A 19,779-nucleotide genomic window follows, 5' to 3' on the forward strand; every position below is an offset into this window, starting at 1 on the left:
TGTGGTGTGGGGGGTGTGTGGTGTGGGGTGTGTGTTGTGTGTGTGTGGTGTGTGTGGTGTGGGGTATGTGTGTGGTGTGGGGTGTGTGGGGTGTGTGTGTGTGTGGTGTGGGGTGTGTGTGTGTGGTGTGTGTGGGGTGTGTGTGTGGGGTGTGCGTTTGTGTGTGTGGGGTGTGTGTGTGTGGTGTGTGGTGTGTGTGGTGTGTGTGGTATGTGTGTGTGTGTGGTGTGTGATGGGTGTGTGTGTGTGGGGTGTGTGGGTGTGTGGTGTGGTGTGTGTGGGGTGTGTGTGGTGTGTGGTGTGTGTGGTGTGTGTGTGGGGTGTGTGGTGTGGGGTGTGGTGTGTGTGTGTGTGTGTGTGGTGTGTGGTGTGTGTGGTGTGGGGTGTGTGTGGGGTGTGTGTGTGTGGTGTGTGTGTGTGTGGTGTGTGTGGTGTGGGGTGTGGTGTGTGTGTGTGTGTGTGTGTGGGGTGTGTGGTGTGTGTGGTGTGGGGTGTGTGTGGGGTGTGTGTGTGTGGTGTGTGGTGTGTGTGGTGTGTGGTGTGTGTGGTGTGGGGTGTGTGTGGGGTGTGTGTGTGTGGTGTGTGTGTGTGTGGTGTGTGTGGTGTGGGGTGTGTGGTGTGGTGTGTGTGGTGTGTGTGGTATGTGTGTGTGTGTGGTGTGTGATGGGTGTGTGTGTGTGGGGTGTGTGGGTGTGTGGTGTGGTGTGTGTGGTGTGTGGTGTGTGTGGTGTGTGTGGGGTGTGTGGTGTGGGGTGTGGTGTGTGTGTGTGTGTGTGTGTGGTGTGTGGTGTGGGGTGTGGTGTGTGTGTGTGTGGGTGTGTGTGTGTGGTGTGGTGTGTGTGTGTGTGTGGGTGTGTGTGTGGTGTGTGTGTGGTGTGTGTGTGGGGTGTGTGTGTGGTGTGTGTGTGTGGGGTGTGTGGTGTGTGTGGTGTGGTGTGTGTGTGTGGTGTGGTGTGTGTGTGTGTGTGGGTGTGTGTGTGGTGTGTGTGTGTGGTGTGTGTGTGGGGTGTGTGTGTGGTGTGTGTGTGTGGGGTGTGTGGTGTGTGTGTGTGGTGTGGTGTGTGGGGTGTGTGTGTGTGGGGTGTGTGGTGTGGGGTGTGGTGTGTGTGTGTGTGTGTGTGTGTGTGTGTGTGGTGTGTGTGTGTGGTGTGTGTGTGTGGTGTGTGTGTGTGGTGTGTGTGTGTGGGGTGTGGTGTGTGTGTGGTGTGGGGTGTGTGGGTGTGTGTGTGTGGTGTGTGGGGTGTGTGTGTGTGGTGTGTGGGGTGTGTGGTGTGGGGTGTGGTGTGTGTGTGTGTGTGGGTGTGTGTGTGTGGTGTGTGTGTGTGGTGTGGGGTGTGGTGTGTGTGTGTGTGGGTGGGTATGTGTGTGTGTGGTGTGTGTGGGGTGTGTGTGTGGGGTGTGTGGGGTGTGTGTGGTGTGTGGGGTGTGTGGTGTGTGGTGTGGGGTGTGTGTGTGGTGTGGGGTGTGTGGGGTGTGTGGTGTGTGGTGTGTGTGTGTGTGTGGTGTGGGGTGAGTGTGGGGTGTGTGGGGTGTGTGGTGTGGGGTGTGCGTGTGTGTGGGGTGTGCGTGTGTGTGGGGTGTGCGTGTGTGGGGGGTGTAGGGGGTGTGGGGTGTGTGTGGGGTGTGTGGGGTGTGTGGTGTGTGTGTGGGGTGTGTGGTGTGTGTGTGTGGGGTGTGTGGTGTGTGGGGTGTGTGTGTGGGGTGTGTGTGTGGGGTGTGTGGGGTGTGTGTGTGGGGTGTGGGGTGTGTGGTGTGTGGGGTGTGTGTGTGGGGTGTGTGGGGTGTGTGTGTGGGGTGTGTGTGGTGTGGGGTGTGTGGTGTGTGGTGTGTGCTGTGTGGGGTGTGTGGTGTGGGGTGTGTGGTGTGTGGTGTGTGTGGGGTGTGTGTGTGGTGTGGGGTGTGTGTGTGTGGTGTGTGTGGTGTGGGGTGTGTGTGTGTGGTGTGTGTGGTGTGGGGTGTGTGGTGTGTGGGGGGTGTGTGTGGGGTGTGTGTGTGGGGTGTGTGGGGTGTGTGTGTGGGGTGTGTGGTGTGGGGTGTGTGGTGTGTGGTGTGTGCTGTGTGGGGTGTGTGGTGTGTGCTGTGTGGGGTGTGTGGTGTGGGGTGTGTGGTGTGTGGTGTGTGTGGGGTGTGTGTGTGGTGTGGGGTGTGTGTGTGTGGTGTGTGTGGTGTGGGGTGTGTGTGTGTGGTGTGTGTGGTGTGGGGTGTGTGGTGTGTGGGGGGTGTGGGTTGTGTGGTGTGGGGTGTGTGGGGTGTGTGGTGGGTGTGTGTGGTGTGGGGTGTGTGTGGTGTGTGGTGTGGGGGGTGTGTGTGTGTGTGGGGTGTGTGTGTGTGTGGGGTGTGTGTGTGTGGTGTGGGGGGTGTGTGTGTGTGTGGGGTGTGTGTGTGTGGTGTGGGGGGTGTGTGTGTGTGTGGTGTGGGGGGTGTGTGTGGTGTGGGGTGTGTGTGTGTGTGTGGGGTGTGTGTGTGTGTGGGGTGTGTGTGTGTGGTGTGGGGGGTGTGTGTGTGTGGTGTGGGGGGTGTGTGTGAGGGGTGTGTGTGTGTGGTGTGTGGGGTGTGTGTGAGGGGTGTGTGTGTGGTGTGGGGGGTGTGTGTGTGTGGTGTGGGGGGTGTGTGTGAGGGGTGTGTGTGTGTGGTGTGGGGGGTGTGTGTGAGGGGTGTGTGTGTGTGGTGTGTGGGGTGTGTGTGAGGGGTGTGTGTGTGTGGTGTGTGGGGTGTGTGTGAGGGGTGTGTGTGTGTGGTGTGTGGGGTGTGTGTGTGTGGTGTGGGGGGTGTGTGTAAGGGGTGTGTGTGTGTGGTGTGGGGGGTGTGTGTGTGTGGTGTGGGGGGTGTGTGTGTGTGGTGTGTGGGGTGTGTGTGTGGGGTGTGTGGTGTGTGGGGTGTGGGGGGTGTGGGGTGTGTGGTGTGGGGGGTGTGTGTGAGGGGTGTGTGTGTGTGGTGTGGGGGGTGTGTGTGAGGGGTGTGTGTGTGTGGTGTGTGGGGTGTGTGTGTGGGGTGTGTGGTGTGGGGTGTGGTGTGTGTGTGGGGTGTGTGGTGTGTGGGGGGTCTCTCTCTGGGAGGCAGCGTGCTCCAGGCTGGGCCCACTCTAACCTGTGCTGCCTGTTGTTTTGTAGAACGACTCCTGGGGAAAGCAGTATTCCCACGCCCTGTTCAAGGCCATGAGCCACATGCTGTGTATCGGTTATGGCCAACAGGCCCCCAAGGGAATGACTGATGTCTGGCTCACTATGCTCAGTATGATCGTGGGGGCCACCTGCTACGCCATGTTCATTGGACATGCCACCGCACTCATCCAATCCCTCGACTCATCACGACGTCAATACCAGGAGAAGGTAAGGCCAGGCCGAGGATAGAACACAGGACGGAAGGGAATGCAAGGAAACAAGACAAATTAGCTGAGAAGCCGAGTGGGACAGAGAGGGAGAGAGAAAGAGAGAGAGTGGGGTGGGAGGGGGGGAGAGAGCGAGAGAGTGGGAGATATAGAGTGGGACAGAGAGGGAGAGAGAAAGAGAGAGAGTGGGAGAGAGAGAGAGAGCACATGGGACAGCGAGAGAGAGAGAGAGAGAGAAACAGTGGGACAGAGAGAGAGACAGAGAGTGAGAGAGAGAGAGAGAGAGAGAGACAGAGCGTGGGACAGTGAGAGACAGAGAGAGAAGCAGAGTGGGAAAGAGAAGGAGAACAAAAAATGGAGAAAGATTGAGAGAAGAATAGAAAGCAGGACAGGAAGAAACACAGACAACAGAGGGAGAGAAACCCTCCGACAGTGCGGCGCTCCCTCAGCACTGACCCTCCGACAGTGCAGCACTCCCTCAGCACTGACCCTCCGACAGTGCAGCACTCCCTCAGCACTGACCCTCCGACAGTGCAGCACTCCCTCAGCACTGACCCTCCGACAGTGCGGCGCTCCCTCAGCACTGACCCTCCGACAGTGCGGCACTCCCTCAGCACTGACCCTCCGACAGTGCGGCACTCCCTCAGCACTGACCCTCCGACAGTGCAGCACTCCCTCAGCACTGACCCTCCGACAGTGCGGCGCTCCCTCAGCACTGACCCTCCGACAGTGCGGCACTCCCTCAGCACTGACCCTCCGACAGTGCGGCGCTCCCTCAGCACTGACCCTCCGACAGTGCGGCACTCCCTCAGCACTGACCCTCCGACAGTGCGGCACTCCCTCAGCACTGACCCTCCGACAGTGCCCACTCCCTCAGCGCTGACCCTCCGACAGTGCGACGCTCCCTCAGCGCTGACCCTCCGACAGTGCAGCACTCCCTCAGCACTGACCCTCCGACAGTGCGGCACTCGCTGAGCACTGACCCTCCGACAGTGCGGCGCTCCCTCAACACTGACCCTCCGACAGTGCGGCACTCCCTCAGCACTGACCCACCAACAGTGCAGCGCACCCTCAGCGCTGATCCTCCGACAGTACCCATTCCCTCAGCACTGACCCACTGACTGTGCAGCACTCCCTCAGCACTGACCCTCCAACAGTGCGGCACTCCCTCAGCACTGACCCTCCGACAGTGCGGCGCTCCCTCAACACTGACCCTCCGACAGTGCGGCACTCCCTCAGCACTGACCCTCCGACAGTGCAGCACTCCCTCAGCACTGAACCTCCGACAGTGCGGCGCTCCCTCAGCACTGACCCTCCGACAGTGCAGCACTCCCTCAGCACTGACCCTCCGACAGTGCGGCACTCCCTCAGCACTGACCCTCCGACAGTGCGGCGCTCCCTCAGCACTGACCCTCCGACAGTGCGGCGCTCCCTCAGCACTGACCCTCCGACAGTGCAGCACTCCCTCAGCACTGACCCTCCGACAGTGCGGCGCTCCCTCAGCACTGACCCTCCGACAGTGCGGCACTCCCTCAGCACTGACCCTCCGACAGTGCGGCGCTCCCTCAACACTGACCCTCCGACAGTGCGGCACTCCCTCAGCACTGACCCTCCGACAGTGCCCACTACCTCAGCACTGACCCTCCGACAGTGCCCACTCCCTCAGCACTGACCCTCCGACAGTGCCCACTCCCTCAGCACTGACCCTCCGACAGTGCCCACTCCCTCAGCACTGACCCTCCGACAGTGCGGCACTCCCTCAGCACTGATCCTCTGACAGTGCCCACTCCCTCAGCACTGACCCTCCGACAGTGCGGCACTCCCTCAGCACTGACCCTCCGACAGTGCCCACTCCCTCAGCACTGACCCTCTGATAGTGCCCACTCCCTCAGCACTGACCCTCCGATAGTGCCCACTCCCTCAGCACTGACCCTCTGACAGTGCCCACTCCCTCAGCACTGACCCTCCGACAGTGCGGCACTCCCTCAGCACTGACCCTCTGACAGTGCCCACTCCCTCAGCACTGACCCTCTGATAGTGCCCACTCCCTGAACCCTGACCCTCTGCCAGTGCGGCACTCCCTCAGCACTGACCCTCCGACAGTGCGGCGCTCCCATGGCACTGACCCTCCGACAATGCCCACTCCCTCATTACTGACCCACCAACAGTGCAGCACTCCCTCAGCACTGACCCTCCGACAGTACCCACTCCCTCAGCACTGAACCTCCGAAAGTGCCCACTCCCTCAGCCCTGACACTACGACAGTGCCCACTCCCTCAGCACTGACCCTCCGACAGTGCCCACTCCCTCAGCACTGACCCCCCGACAGTGCCCACTCCCTCAGCACTGACCCTCCGACAGTGCCCACTCCCTCAGCACTGACCCTCCGACAGTGCGGCATTCCCTCAGCACTGACCCTCCGACAGTGCCCACTCCCTCAGCACTGACTCCCCCACAGTGCGGCATTCCCTCAGCACTGACCCTCCGACAGTGCCCACTCCCTCAGCACTGACCCTCCGACAGTGCGGCGCTCGCTCAGCACTGACCCTCTGACAGTGCGGCATTCCCTCAGCACTGACCCTCTGACAGTGCCCACTCCCTCAGCACTGACCCTCCGAAAGTGCGGCATTCCCTCAGCGCTGACCCTCCGACAATGCCCACTCCCTCAGCGCTGACCCTCTGACAGTGCCCACTCCCTGAACCCTGACCCTCTGCCAGTGCGGCACTCCCTCAGCACTGACCCTCCGACAGTGCGGCGCTCTCATGGCACTGACCCTCCGACAATGCCCACTCCCTCATTACTGACCCACCAACAGTGCAGCACTCCCTCAGCACTGACCCTCCGACAGTACCCACTCCCTCAGCACTGACCCTCCGAAAGTGCCCACTCCCTCAGCCCTGACACTACGACAGTGCCCACTCCCTCAGCACTGACCCTCCGACAGTGCCCACTCCCTCAGCACTGACCCTCCGACAGTGCCCACTCCCTCAGCACTGACCCTCCGACAGTGCCCACTCCCTCAGCACTGACCCTCCGACAGTGCCCACTCCCTCAGCACTGACCCTCCGACAGTGCGGCACTCCCTCAGCACTGATCCTCTGACAGTGCCCACTCCCTCAGCACTGACCCTCCGACAGTGCGGCACTCCCTCAGCACTGACCCTCCGACAGTGCCCACTCCCTCAGCACTGACCCTCTGATAGTGCCCACTCCCTCAGCACTGACCCTCCGATAGTGCCCACTCCCTCAGCACTGACCCTCTGACAGTGCCCACTCCCTCAGCACTGACCCTCCGACAGTGCGGCACTCCCTCAGCACTGACCCTCTGACAGTGCCCACTCCCTCAGCACTGACCCTCTGATAGTGCCCACTCCCTGAACCCTGACCCTCTGCCAGTGCGGCACTCCCTCAGCACTGACCCTCCGACAGTGCGGCGCTCCCATGGCACTGACCCTCCGACAATGCCCACTCCCTCATTACTGACCCACCAACAGTGCAGCACTCCCTCAGCACTGACCCTCCGACAGTACCCACTCCCTCAGCACTGAACCTCCGAAAGTGCCCACTCCCTCAGCCCTGACACTACGACAGTGCCCACTCCCTCAGCACTGACCCTCCGACAGTGCCCACTCCCTCAGCACTGACCCCCCGACAGTGCCCACTCCCTCAGCACTGACCCTCCGACAGTGCCCACTCCCTCAGCACTGACCCTCCGACAGTGCGGCATTCCCTCAGCACTGACCCTCCGACAGTGCCCACTCCCTCAGCACTGACTCCCCCACAGTGCGGCATTCCCTCAGCACTGACCCTCCGACAGTGCCCACTCCCTCAGCACTGACCCTCCGACAGTGCGGCGCTCGCTCAGCACTGACCCTCTGACAGTGCGGCATTCCCTCAGCACTGACCCTCTGACAGTGCCCACTCCCTCAGCACTGACCCTCCGAAAGTGCGGCATTCCCTCAGCGCTGACCCTCCGACAATGCCCACTCCCTCAGCGCTGACCCTCTGACAGTGCCCACTCCCTGAACCCTGACCCTCTGCCAGTGCGGCACTCCCTCAGCACTGACCCTCCGACAGTGCGGCGCTCTCATGGCACTGACCCTCCGACAATGCCCACTCCCTCATTACTGACCCACCAACAGTGCAGCACTCCCTCAGCACTGACCCTCCGACAGTACCCACTCCCTCAGCACTGACCCTCCGAAAGTGCCCACTCCCTCAGCCCTGACACTACGACAGTGCCCACTCCCTCAGCACTGACCCTCCGACAGTGCCCACTCCCTCAGCACTGACCCTCCGACAGTGCGGCGCTCCCTCAGCACTGACCCTCTGACAGTGCGGAACTCCCTCAGCACTGACCCTCTGACATTGCCCACTCCCTCAGCGTTGACCCTCTGACAGTGCCCACTCCCTCAGCACTGACCCTCCGACAGTGCCCACTCCCTCAGCGCTGACCCTCCGACAGTGCCCACTCCCTCAGCAATGACCCTCCGACAGTTTCCCTCCCTCAGCACTGACCCTCCAACAGTGCCCACTCCCTCAGCACTGACCCTCCGACAATGCCCACTCCCTCAGCGCTGACCCTCCAACAGTGCCCACTCCCTCAGCAATGACCCTCCGACAGTTTCCCTCCCTCAGCACTGACCCTCCAACAGTGCCCACTCCCTCAGCACTGACCCTCCGACAGTGCCCACTCTCTCAGCACTGACCCTCCGACAGTGTCCAGTCCCTCAGCACTGACCCTCCGACAGTGCCCACTCCCTCAGCGCAGACCCTCCGACAGTGCCCACTCCCTCAGCAATGACCCTCCGACAGTTTCCCTCCCTCAGCACTGACCCTCCAACAGTGCCCACTCCCTCAGCACTGACCCTCCGACAGTGCCCACTCTCTCAGCACTGACCCTCCGACAGTGTCCAGTCCCTCAGCACTGACCCCCACGACAGTGCCATCTCCCACAACACTGACCCTCTGACAGTGCCCACTCCCTCAGCACTGACCCTCCAACAGTGTGACTCTCCCTGAGCACTGACCCTCCGACAGTGCCCACTCCCTCAGCACTGACCCTCCGACAGTGCCCACTCTCTCAGCACTGACCCTCCGACAGTGTCCAGTCCCTCAGCACTGACCCCCACGACAGTGCCATCTCCCACAACACTGACCCTCTGACAGTGCCCACTCTCTCAGCACTGACCCTCCGACAGTGTCCAGTCCCTCAGCACTGACCCTCCGACAGTGCCCACTCCCTCAGCGCTGACCCTCCGACAGTGCCCACTCCCTCAGCAATGACCCACCGACAGTTTCCCTCCCTCAGCACTGACCCTCCAACAGTGCCCACTCACTCAGCACTCACCCTCCGTCAGTGCCCATTCCCTCAGCATTGACCCTTTGACAGTGCCCACTCCCTCAGCACTGACCCTCTGTCAGTGCCCACTCCCTCAGCACTGACCGTACGACAGTGCCCACTCCCTCAGCACTGACCCTCCGACAGTGCCCACTCCCTCAGCACTGACCCTCCGACAGTGCCCACTCCCTCAGCACTGACCCTCCGACAGTGCCCACTCTCTCAGCACTGACTCTCCGACAGTGCCCACTCACTCAGCACTCACCCTCCGTCAGTGCCCATTCCCTCAGCATTGACCCTTTGACAGTGCCCACTCCCTCAGCACTGACTCTCTGTCAGTGCCCACTCCCTCAGCACTGACCGTACGACAGTGCCCACTCCCTCAGCACTGACCCTCCGACAGTGCCCACTCCCTCAGCACTGACCCTCCGACAGTGCCCGTTCCCTCAGCACTGACCCTCCGACAGTGCCCACTCCCTCAGCACTGACTCTCCGACAGTGCCCACTCCCTCAGCACTGACCCTCCGACAGTGCCCGTTCCCTCAGCCCTGACCCTCCGACAGTGCCCACTCCCTCAGCACTGACCCTCCGACAGTGTCCAGTCCCTCAGCACTGACCCCCACGACAATGCCCACTCCCTCAGCACTGACCCTCCAACAGTGCCCACTCCCTCAGCACTGACCCTCTGACAGTGCCCACTCCCTGAGCCCTGACCCTCCGACAGTGCCTGCTCCCTCAGCACTGACCCTCCGACAGTGCCCGCTCCCACAGCACTGACCCTCCGACAGTGCCCAGTCCCTGAGCACTGACCCTCCGACAGTGCCCACTCCCTCAGCACTGACCCTCCGACAGTGTGGCACTCCCTCAGCACTGACCCTCCGACAGTGCCCACTCCCTCAGCACTGACCCTCCAACAGTGCACACTCCTTCAGCGCTTACCCTCCGACAGTGTGGCACTCCCTCAGCACTGACCCTCCGACAATGCCCACTCCCTCAGCACTGACCCTCCGACAGTGCCCACTCCCTCAGCACTGACCCTCCGACAGTGTGGCACTCCCTCAGCACTGACCCTCCGACAGTGCCCACTCCCTCAGCACTGACCCTCCAACAGCGCACACTCCTTCAGCGCTTACCCTCTGACAGTGCGGCACTCCCTCAGCACTGACCCTCCGACAATGCACACTCCCTCAGCACTGACCCTCCGACAGTGCCCACTCCCTCAGCACTGACCCTCCGACAGTGTGGCACTCCCTCAGCACTGACCCTCCGACAGTGCCCACTCCCTCTGCACTGACCCTCCAACAGTGCACACTCCTTCAGCGCTTACCCTCCGACAGTGCGGCACTCCCTCAGCACTGACCCTCTGACAGTGCCCGCTCCCTTAGCATTGACCCTCCGACAGTGCCCACTCTCTCAGCACTGACCCTCCAACAGTGCCCACTCCCTCAGCACTGACCCTCGGACAGTGCGGCGCTCGCTCAGCGCTGACCCTCCGACAGGGCCTACTCCCTCAGCCCTGACCCTCAGACAGTGCGGCGCTCCCTCAGTGCTGACCCTCCGACAGTGCCCACTCCCTCAGTACTGACCCTCCCACAGTGCCCACTCCCTCAGCACTGACCCACTGACAATGCGGCACTCCCTCAGAACTGACCCTCCAACAGTGCCCACTCCCTCAGCACTGACCCTCCGACAGTGCCCACTCCCTCAGTACTGACCCTCCGACAGTGCCCACTCCCTCAGCACTGACCCTCCGACAGTGCCCACTCCCTCAGCACTGACCCTCCAACAGTGCCCACTCCCTCAGCACTGACCCTCCGACAGTGCGGCACTCCCTCAGCACTGACCCTCCAACAGTGTGACTCTCTCTGAGCACTGACCCTCCGACAGTGCCCACTCCCTCAGCACTGACCCTCTGACAGTGCCCACTCCCTCAGCACTGACACTCCGACAGAGCACACTCCCTCAGCGCTGACTCTACGACAGTGCCCACTCCCTCATCATTGACCTTCCAGCAGTGCCCATGCCTTCAACACTGACCCTCCGACAGTGCGGTACTCCCTCAGCACTGACCCTCTGACAGTGCGGCACTCCCTCAGCACTGACCCTCTGACAGTGCCCACTCCCTCAGCACTGACCCTCCGACAGTGCCCACTCCCTCAGCACTGACCCTCCGACAGTGCCCACTCCCTCAGCACTGACCCTCCGACAGTGCCCACTCCCTCAGCACTGACCCTCCGACAGAGCACACTCCCTCAGCACTGACCCTCCAACAGTGCCACTCCCTCAGCACTGACCCTCCGACAATGCCCACTCCCTCAGCACTGACCCTCCGACAGTGCCAACTCCCTCAGCACTGACCCTCCGACAATGCCCACTCCCTCAGCACTGACCCTCCAACAGTGCCACTCCCTCAGCACTGACCCTCCAACAATGCCCACTCCCTCAGCACTGACCCTCCGACAGTGCCCTCTCCCTCAGCACTGACCCTCCGACAGTGCCCACTCCCTCAGCACTGACCCTCCGACAGGGCCCACTCCCTCAGCACTGACCCTCTGACAGTGCCCACTCCCTCAGCACTGACCCTCCGACAGTGCCCACTCCCTCAGCACTGACCCTCCGACAGTGCCCACTCCCTCAGCACTGACCCCCCACCACTGCCTTCTGCGACAGTTACACTGATTATTACCTGAGAGAAACAGTGCTGTATAATTAATGTGAACAGTTGGCCTTACACTTCACTCGGTCTGAGGAACACGCAGGGAAATAGTGGATAATGACCCAATTATCGACACTGACACCTCCTATATCACCAGGGAGAGACTTCACCCACTGAGATGGACTGGGTGTAGAGGAGAGAGACTGCAGGAGGGAAAGAACAGAGAGAGAGAGAGAGAGACTGAGACAGAGAGAGCGAGGGAGAGGGAGAGGGAGGTAGAGAGAGAGACAGACAGACAGAGAGGGAGAGGGAGAGAGAGACACAGAGAGAGAGAGAGAGAGAGGGGGGGACTGAGACAGAAAGAGACTGACTGAGAGAGACTGAGACAGAGACAGAGAGAGAGGGGGAGAGAGAGAGAGGGAGAGAGAGAGACTGAGACAGAGAGAGAGGGAGAGAGAGCGAGAGAGAGAGGGACTGAGACAGAAAGAGACTGACTGAGAGAGACAGAGAGAGAGGGAGAGGGGGAGAGAGAGACAGGCAGACAGACAGTGAGAGACTGAGACAGAGAGACTGAGACAGAAGGAGACTGACTAAGAGAGAGAGAGACTGAAACAGAGAGAGGGGGAGAGAGAGAGTCTGAGACAGAGAGGGACTGACAGACAGAGAGAGAGAGACTGAAACAGAGAGAGGGGGAGAGAGAGAGACAGAGAGAGACTGAGACAGAGAGAGAGAGGGGGGGGGAGAGAGAGAGAGAGAGAGACAGAGAGAGAGAGAGAGACTGAGACAGAAAGAGACTGACTGAGAGAGACAGAGAGAGAGGGAGAAGGGGAGAGAGAGACAGGCAGACAGACAGAGAGAGACTGAGACAGAAGGAGACTGACTAAGAGAGAGAGAGAGACTGAAACAGAGAGAGAGGGGGAGAGAGACTGAGACAGAGAGAGAGAGACAGAGAGAGAGAGAGGGAGAGAGAGACAGAGAGAGACTGAGACAGAGAAAGAGAGAGAGGGAGAGAGAGAGAGAGAGACAGAGAGAGATTGAGACAGAGAGAGAGAGAGAGTGAGAGACTGATGAGGGGCAAGTATCAGAGAGGGAGGGATTAGAGGAGGGAATGGGAACAGAGACTGAGGGAGGGAGAAAAAGAGAGAGATTGGACAAAGGAATTAGAACAGAGAGGGAATGAGACAGAAGAGAGAGAACTGGAAGAGGGAAATGTCAGAAAGGTGGGGCAAAGGGAGACTGGGAGAATGAAGAAGGGGCTAGTGTGACAGGAGGATTCAGAGTTTGGAATGGAGAGAGAGAGAGAGGAGTAAACAGAGAGAGAGATGAAATGAGGAGAGAGGTTGTGTGAGGGTGGCTGTGAATAATGCACAGTGAAAGTTGGTGGTGTATTCAGGGAGTTGGGAGTTGCTTCAGTCAGCCTGCCACAGTCGGGGAGGGCAGGAGGCAATGTTTCAGGAGCTGGGGCAGACCCGGGCTAACCGAGTGACACCTCCTCCTGCCTGTGTTTAGTACAAACAGGTGGAGCAGTACATGTCCTTTCACAAACTCCCTGCCGAGATGCGCCAGCGAATCCACGAGTACTACGAACACCGTTACCAGGGCAAAATGTTTGACGAAGAGAATATCCTGGGGGAGCTGAGTGTTCCACTGAGAGAGGTGAGTGAGCTTGGAGAGGTGTTCAGCCCCAGACCTTCCCCACTCTGTTACCGCTCCCCAAATCAGTCAACCTCTGGGCCGAAAGGACGGGGGAAATGAACCGCCTCATTATTCACCACCCCTTCCTCTGTGGTTCGATGGCACAAGATTAAATCGTTCTCGCCACACCCAAATTTACTCTGATTTCACAAAGGAGCCAATTTATTCAGGCTCGCCCTCAGTTTGACAAGAGAGAGTTCAATCATTATTGTGTCTGAAAAGACCCAACAGCACAACCCAGTTATACACACACAGAGTACACGCGACAGGGGTCGGGACAGGGGTCGGGACAAGGGTTGGGACAGGGGTCAGCCTGTGGGACAGGGGTCAGTCTGTGGGACAGGGGTCGGTCTGTGGGACAGGGGTCAGCCTGTGGGACAGGGGTCGGGACAGGGGTCAGTCTGTGGGACAGGGCTCAGTCTGTGGGACAGGGGTCAGCCTGTGGGACAGGGGTCGGGACAGGGGTCAGTCTGTGGGACAGGGCTCAGTCTGTGGGACAGGGGTCAGCCTGTGGGACAGGGGTCGGGACAGGGGTCAGTCTGTGGGACAGGGCTCAGTCTGTGGGACAGGGGTCGGGACAGGGGTCAGTCTGTGGGACAGGGCTCGGTCTGTGGGACAGGGGTCGGGACAGGGGTCAGTCTGTGGGACAGGGGGTGGTCTGTGGGACAGGGGTCAGTCTGTGGGACAGGGGTCAGGACAGGGGTCAGTCTGTGGGACAGGGGTCAGTCTGTGGGACAGGGGTCGGGACAGGGGTTCTGTCTGTGGGACAGGGGTCAGGACAGGGGTCGGTCTGTGGGACAGGGGTCAGGACAGGGGTCGGTCTGTGGGACAGGGGTCAGTCTGTGGGACAGGGGTCGGTCTGTGGGACAAGGGTCAGGACAGGGGTCGGTCTGTGGGACAGGGGTCGAGACAGGGGTCAGTCTGTGGGACAGGGGTCAGTCTGTGGGACAGGGGTCACTCTGTGGGACAGGGGTCGGGACAGGGGTCAGACTGTGGGACAGGGGTCGGTCTGTGGGACAAGGGTCAGGACAGGGGTCGGTCTGTGAGACAGGGGTCGGGACAGGGGTCAGTCTGTGGGACAGGGGTCGGGACAGGAGTCAGTCTGTGGGACAGGGGTCGGTCTGTGGGACAGGGGTCAGTCTGTGGGACAGGGGTCAGGACAGAGGTCAGTCTGTGGGACAGGGGTCAGTCTGTGGGACAGGGGTCGGGACAGGGGTTCGGTCTGTGGGACAGGGGTCAGGACAGGGGTCGGTCTGTGGGACAGGGGTCAGGGCAGGCGTCGGTCTGTGGGACAGGGGTCGGTCTGTGGGACAGGGTACCCAAGCGGGGTATATCTGTAAATATCCCCGGGGTGTATCCCTGACGGGGGTATATCAGTAAATACCCGAGGGGTGTGTCCCCAGAGAGGGGTATATCTGTAAATACACCCGGGGTGTGTCACCGAGGGGGGTATATCTGTAAATACACCCGGGGTGTGTCCCCGAGGGGGGTATATCTGTAAATACCCCCAGGGTGTGTCCCCGAGAGGGGTATATCTGTAAATACCCCCAGGGTGTGTCCCTGACAGGGGTATATCTGTTAGTACCCCCGGTGTGTGTCCCCGAGAGGGGTATACCTGTAAATACTCCCGGTGTGAGTCCCCGAGAGGGGTATATCTGTAAATACCCCCGGTGTGAGTCCCCGAGAGGGGTATACCAGTAAATACCCCCGGTGTGAGTCCCCGAGAGGGGTATATCTGTAAATACCCCCGGTGTGAGTCCCCGAGAGGGGTATACCAGTAAATACCCCCAGGGTGTGTCCCCGAGTGGGGTATATCTGTAAATACCACCGAGGTGTGTCCCTGAGAGGGGTATATCTGTAAATACCCCCGGTGTTTGTCACCGAGAGGGGTATATCTGTAAATACCCCCGGTGTTTGTCACCGAGAGGGGTATATCTGTAAATACCTCCGGTGTGTGTCCCCGAGAGGGGTATATCTGTAAATACCCCCAGGGTGTGTCCCCGAGAGGGGTATACCTGTACATACCCCCGGGGTGTGTCCCTGAGGGGGGTATATCTGTACATACCCCCGTGGTGTGTCCCTGAGGGGGGTATATCTGTACATACCCCCGGGGTGTGTCCCTGAGGGGGGTATATCTCTACATACCCCCAGGGTGTGTCCCTGAGGGGGGTATATCTGTACATATCCCCGGGGTGTGTCCCTGAGGGGGGTATATCTGTACATACTCCCGGGGTGTGTCCCTGAGGGGGGTATATCTGTACATACCCCCAGGGTGTGTCCCTGAGGGGGGTATATCTGTACATATCCCCGCGGTGTGTCCCTGAGGGGGGTATATCTGTACATATCCCCGGGGTGTGTCCCTGAGGGGGGTATATCTGTACATACCCCCAGGGTGTGTCCCTGAGGGGGGTATATCTGTACATACTCCTGGGGTGTGTCCCTGAGGGGGGTATATCTGTACATACTCCCGGGGTGTGTCCCTGAGGGGGGTATATCTGTACATACTCCCGGGGTGTGTCCCTGAGGGGGGTATATCTGTACATACCCCCAGGGTGTGTCCCTGAGGGGGGTATATCTGTACATACACCCAGGGTGTGTCCCTGAGGGAGGTATATCTGTACATACTCCCGGGGTGTGTCCCTGAGGGGGGTAAATCTGTACATACCCCCGGGGTGTGTCCCTGAGGGGGTTATATTTGTACATACCCCCAGGGTGTGTACCTGAGGGGGGTATATCTGTACACTCTCCTGCGGTGTGTCCCTGAGGGGGGTATATCTGTATATACCCCCAGGGTGTGTCCCTGAGGGGGGTATATCTGTACATACCCCCGGGGTGTGTCCCTGAGGGGGGTATATCTGTACATACCCCCGCGGTGTGTCCCTGAGGGGTGTATATCTGTACATATCTCCGTGGTGTGTCCCTGAGGGGGGTATATCTGTACATACCCCCAGGGTGTGTACCTGAGGGGGGTATATCTGTACACTCCCCTGCGGTGTGTCCCTGACGGGGGTATATCTGTATATACCCCCAGGGTGTGTCCCTGAGGGGGGGTATATCTGTACATACCCCTGGGGTGTGTCCCTGAGGGGGGTATATCTGTACATACCCCCAGGGTGTGTCCCTGAGGGGGGTATATCTGTACATACCCCCAGGGTGTGTCCCTGAGGGGGGTATATCTGTACATACCCCCGGGGTGTGTCCCTGAGGGGGGTATATCTGTACATACCCCCGGGGTGTGTCCCTGGGGGGGGTATATCTGTATATACCCCCTGGGGTGTGTCCCTGAGGGGGGTATATCTGTACATACTCCCGGGGTGTGTCCCTGAGGGGGGTATATCTGTACATACCCCCGGGGTGTGTCCCTGAGGAGGGTATATCTGTACATACCCCCGGGGTGTGTCCCTGAGGGGGTTATATCTGTACATACCCCCAGGGTGTGTCCCTGAGGGGGGTATATCTGTACATACCCCCGGGGTGTGTCCCTGCGGGGGGTATATCTGTATATACCTCCTGGGGTGTGTCCCTGAGGGGGGTATATCTGTACATACTCCCGGGGTGTGTCCCTGAGGGGGGTATATCTGTACATACCCACGGGGTGTGTCCCTGGGGGGGGTATATCTGTATATACCCCCTGGGATGTGTCCCTGAGGGGGGTATATCTGTACATACCCCCAGGGTGTGTCCCTGAGGGGGTTATATCTGTACATACCCCCGGGGTGTGTCCCCGAGAGGGGTATACCTGTACATACCCCTGGGGTGTGTCCCTGAGGGGGGTATATCTGTACATACCCCCGGGGTGTGTCCCTGGGGGGGGTATATCTGTATATACCCCCTGGGGTGTGTCCCTGAGGGGGGTATATCTGTACATACTCCCGGGGTGTGTCCCTGAGGGGGGTATATCTGTACATACCCCCGGGGTGTGTCCCTGGGGGGGGTATATCTGTATATACCCCCTGGGGTGTGTCCCTGAGGGGGGTATATCTGTACATACCCCCAGGGTGTGTCCCTGAGGGGGTTATATCTGTACATACCCCCGGGGTGTATCCCCGAGAGGGGTATACCTGTACATACCCCCGGGGTGTGTCCCTGAGGGGGGTATATCTGTACATACCCCCGGGGTGTGTCCCTGAGGGGGGTATATCTGTATATACCCCCAGGGTGTGTCCCTGAGGGGGGTATATCTGTACATACCCCCGGGGTGTGTCCCTGAGGGGGGTATATCTGTATATACCCCCGGGGTGTGTCCCTGAGGGGGGTATATCTGTATATACCCCCAGGGTGTGTCCCTGAGGGGGGTATATCTGTACATACCCCCGGGGTGTGTCCCTGAGGGGGGTATATCTGTACATACCCCCGGGGTGTGTCCCTGAGGGGGGTATATCTGTATATACCCCCAGGGTGTGTCCCTGAGGGGGGTATATCTGTACATACCCCCGGGGTGTGTCCCTGAGGGGGGTATATCTGTATATACCCCCGGGGTGTGTCCCTGAGGGGGGTATATCTGTATATACCCCCAGGGTGTGTCCCTGAGGGGGGTATATCTGTACATACCCCCGGGGTGTGTCCCTGAGGGGGGTATATCTGTACATACCCCCGCGGTGTGTCCCTGAGGGGGGTATATCTGTACATACCCCCGCGGTGTGTCCCTGAGGGGGGTATATCTGTACATACCCCCGGGGTGTGTCCCTGAGGGGGGTATATCTGTACATACCCCCGGGGTGTGTCCCTGAGGGGGGTATATCTGTACATACCCCCGGGGTGTTTCTGATGTTATTTTGGTTTATGAATCCCCTCCCCCCGGGTTTTAATGTTCTGGTTCCTCTTTGTTCTCTCCCCCCTCCCTCCCCCTCTCTCCATCCCTCCCCCTCTCTCTGTCTCTCCCCCCTCCCTCTCCCCCCTCCCCTCTCTTCCCCCCCCTCTCTTCCCCCCCCTCTCTTCCCCCCCCTCTCTCCCCCTCCCTCTCTCCCTCCCTCTCTCCCTCCCTCTCTCTCTCTCCCTCCCTCTCTCCCTCCCTCTCTCCCTCCCTCCTTCTCTCCCTCCCTCTCTCCCTCCCTCTCTCCCCCTCCCTCTCCCCTCCCTCCCTCTCTCTCACTCTCCCTCTCTCCCCCCTCCCCTCTCTCTCCCCCTCCCTCCCTCTCCCCCCCTCCCTCTCTCTCCCCCTCCCTCTCCCCCTCCCTCTCTCCCACCCCCTCCCTCTCTCCCCCCCTCACTCTCCTCCTCCCTCTCTCTCCCCCTCCGTCTCCCCTCCCTCCGTCTCTCCCACTCTCCCTCTCTCCCCCCTCCCTCTCTCTCCCCCTCCCTCTCCCCCTCCTCCCTCTCCCCCTCCCTCTCTACCCCCCTACCTCCCCCCCTCCCTCTCCCCTCCCTCCCTCTCTCCCCCCTTCCCTCCCCTCCCTCTCTCTCCCCCTTCCCTCCCCTCCCTCTCTCCCCCCCTCCCTCTCCCCCTCCCTCTCTCTCCCCCCTCCCACTCCCCTCCCCCCCTCCCTCTCTCCCCCCCCCCCCTGCCCTCCCTCCTCTCTCCCCCTGCCCTGTGCCCAGGAGATTGTTAACTTTAACTGCCGGAACCTGGTTGCGACCATGCCCCTGTTTGCGAATGCTGACCCGAACTTTGTGACTGCGATGTTGACCAAGCTTCGATTCGAGGTGTTCCAGCCAGCAGACTACATCGTGCGAGAGGGCACTGTGGGCAAGAAGATGTACTTCATCCAGCACGGAGTGGTCACCATTCTCACTAAAGGCAGCAAGGAGACCAAGCTCTCAGATGGCTGTTACTTTGGAGGTAAAAACAGCTGCCCCATCATCATCATCATCGACTCGACATCTGCCCCTGTCACCCTCCTCCCCATGCCTGGGCAGGCCAGGGGGATTAGACACCAGGAACATCTCTGTCCGGGATATCCTGCAGAGAGCTCAGAGGAGATCAAACCCAGCGGTCCTGCTCTGATTGTATAGAGAGTTTTTGAGGTTAAGATTCAGAGAGAGAGAGACCGACACGGAGAGAGAGAGAGACACACACACACAGACCGACAGAGGGAGAGAGATAGACAGAGAGAGACAGACAGAGCAAGAGAGAGAGAGAGAGAGAGAGGGGGGCTTTTGCCTGAAACATCGATTTTACTGCTCTTCGGATGCTGCCTGAACTGCTGTGCTTTTCCAGCACCACTAATCCAGAATCTGGTTTCCAGCATCTGCAGTCATTGTTTTTACCTAGAGAGAGAGAGAGAGACAGAGCAAGAGAGAACAGAGAGACACAGGCATACAGAGGGAGAGAGAGAGAGAGACAGACAGAGGGAGATATACATAGAGAGAGAGAGAGACAGAGCAAGAGAGACAGAGATAGAGAGAGAGAGATAGACAGATTGACCGAGCAATCAAGAGAGACAGAGAGTTAGACAGAGAGAGAAGTGGACCAACAGCGAGACAGACTGTGAGAGACAGAGACATTGACGAAGAGAAAGAGATACAGAGAGAGACTGGGACAGAAGAAGTGAGAGAGAGAGAGAGAGAGACAGAGACCATGAGAGACACAGAAAGAAATAGAGACACAGACAGTGAGGCAAAGTGAGAGAATGACACAGAGAGAGAGAGAGAGAGAGAGAGACATTGGCAGTGAGGGAGAGGCAGAGAGAGTGAGCGAGACATAGGCAGTGAGAGAGAGGCAGAGAGAGTGAGCGAGACATAGGCAGTGAGAGAGAGGTAGAGAGAGAGAGAGAGACAGAGGCAGTAAGAGAGAGGCAGAGAGAGTGAGCGAGACAGAGG

General features: G+C 59.9%; 1 protein-coding gene across 2 annotated transcripts in view; it reads left to right on the forward strand.

The window, feature by feature from the left end:
- Positions 1–19,779, forward strand: part of LOC122545572 (potassium/sodium hyperpolarization-activated cyclic nucleotide-gated channel 3-like) — a 58,577-nt gene that overhangs the window by 30,325 nt on the left and 8,473 nt on the right. Inside the window, exons 4-6 of one of the 2 annotated variants that reach the window (XM_087985159.1) lie at positions 3,111–3,329; positions 12,835–12,981; positions 18,562–18,799. In XM_087985159.1, the coding sequence (XP_087841285.1) occupies positions 3,111–3,329; positions 12,835–12,981; positions 18,562–18,799 (604 nt within the window). Of the gene's footprint in view, positions 1–3,110; positions 3,330–12,834; positions 12,982–18,558; positions 18,800–19,779 lie in introns of both variants that reach the window. The other variant, XM_087985158.1, reaches the window with a different exon arrangement.

Source organism: Chiloscyllium plagiosum, unplaced genomic scaffold (assembly GCF_037043375.1).
Source record: "Chiloscyllium plagiosum isolate Xiang-an unplaced genomic scaffold, Cpla_swu_hap1 HiC_scaffold_50, whole genome shotgun sequence".
NCBI classification, from domain to species: domain Eukaryota; kingdom Metazoa; phylum Chordata; class Chondrichthyes; order Orectolobiformes; family Hemiscylliidae; genus Chiloscyllium; species Chiloscyllium plagiosum.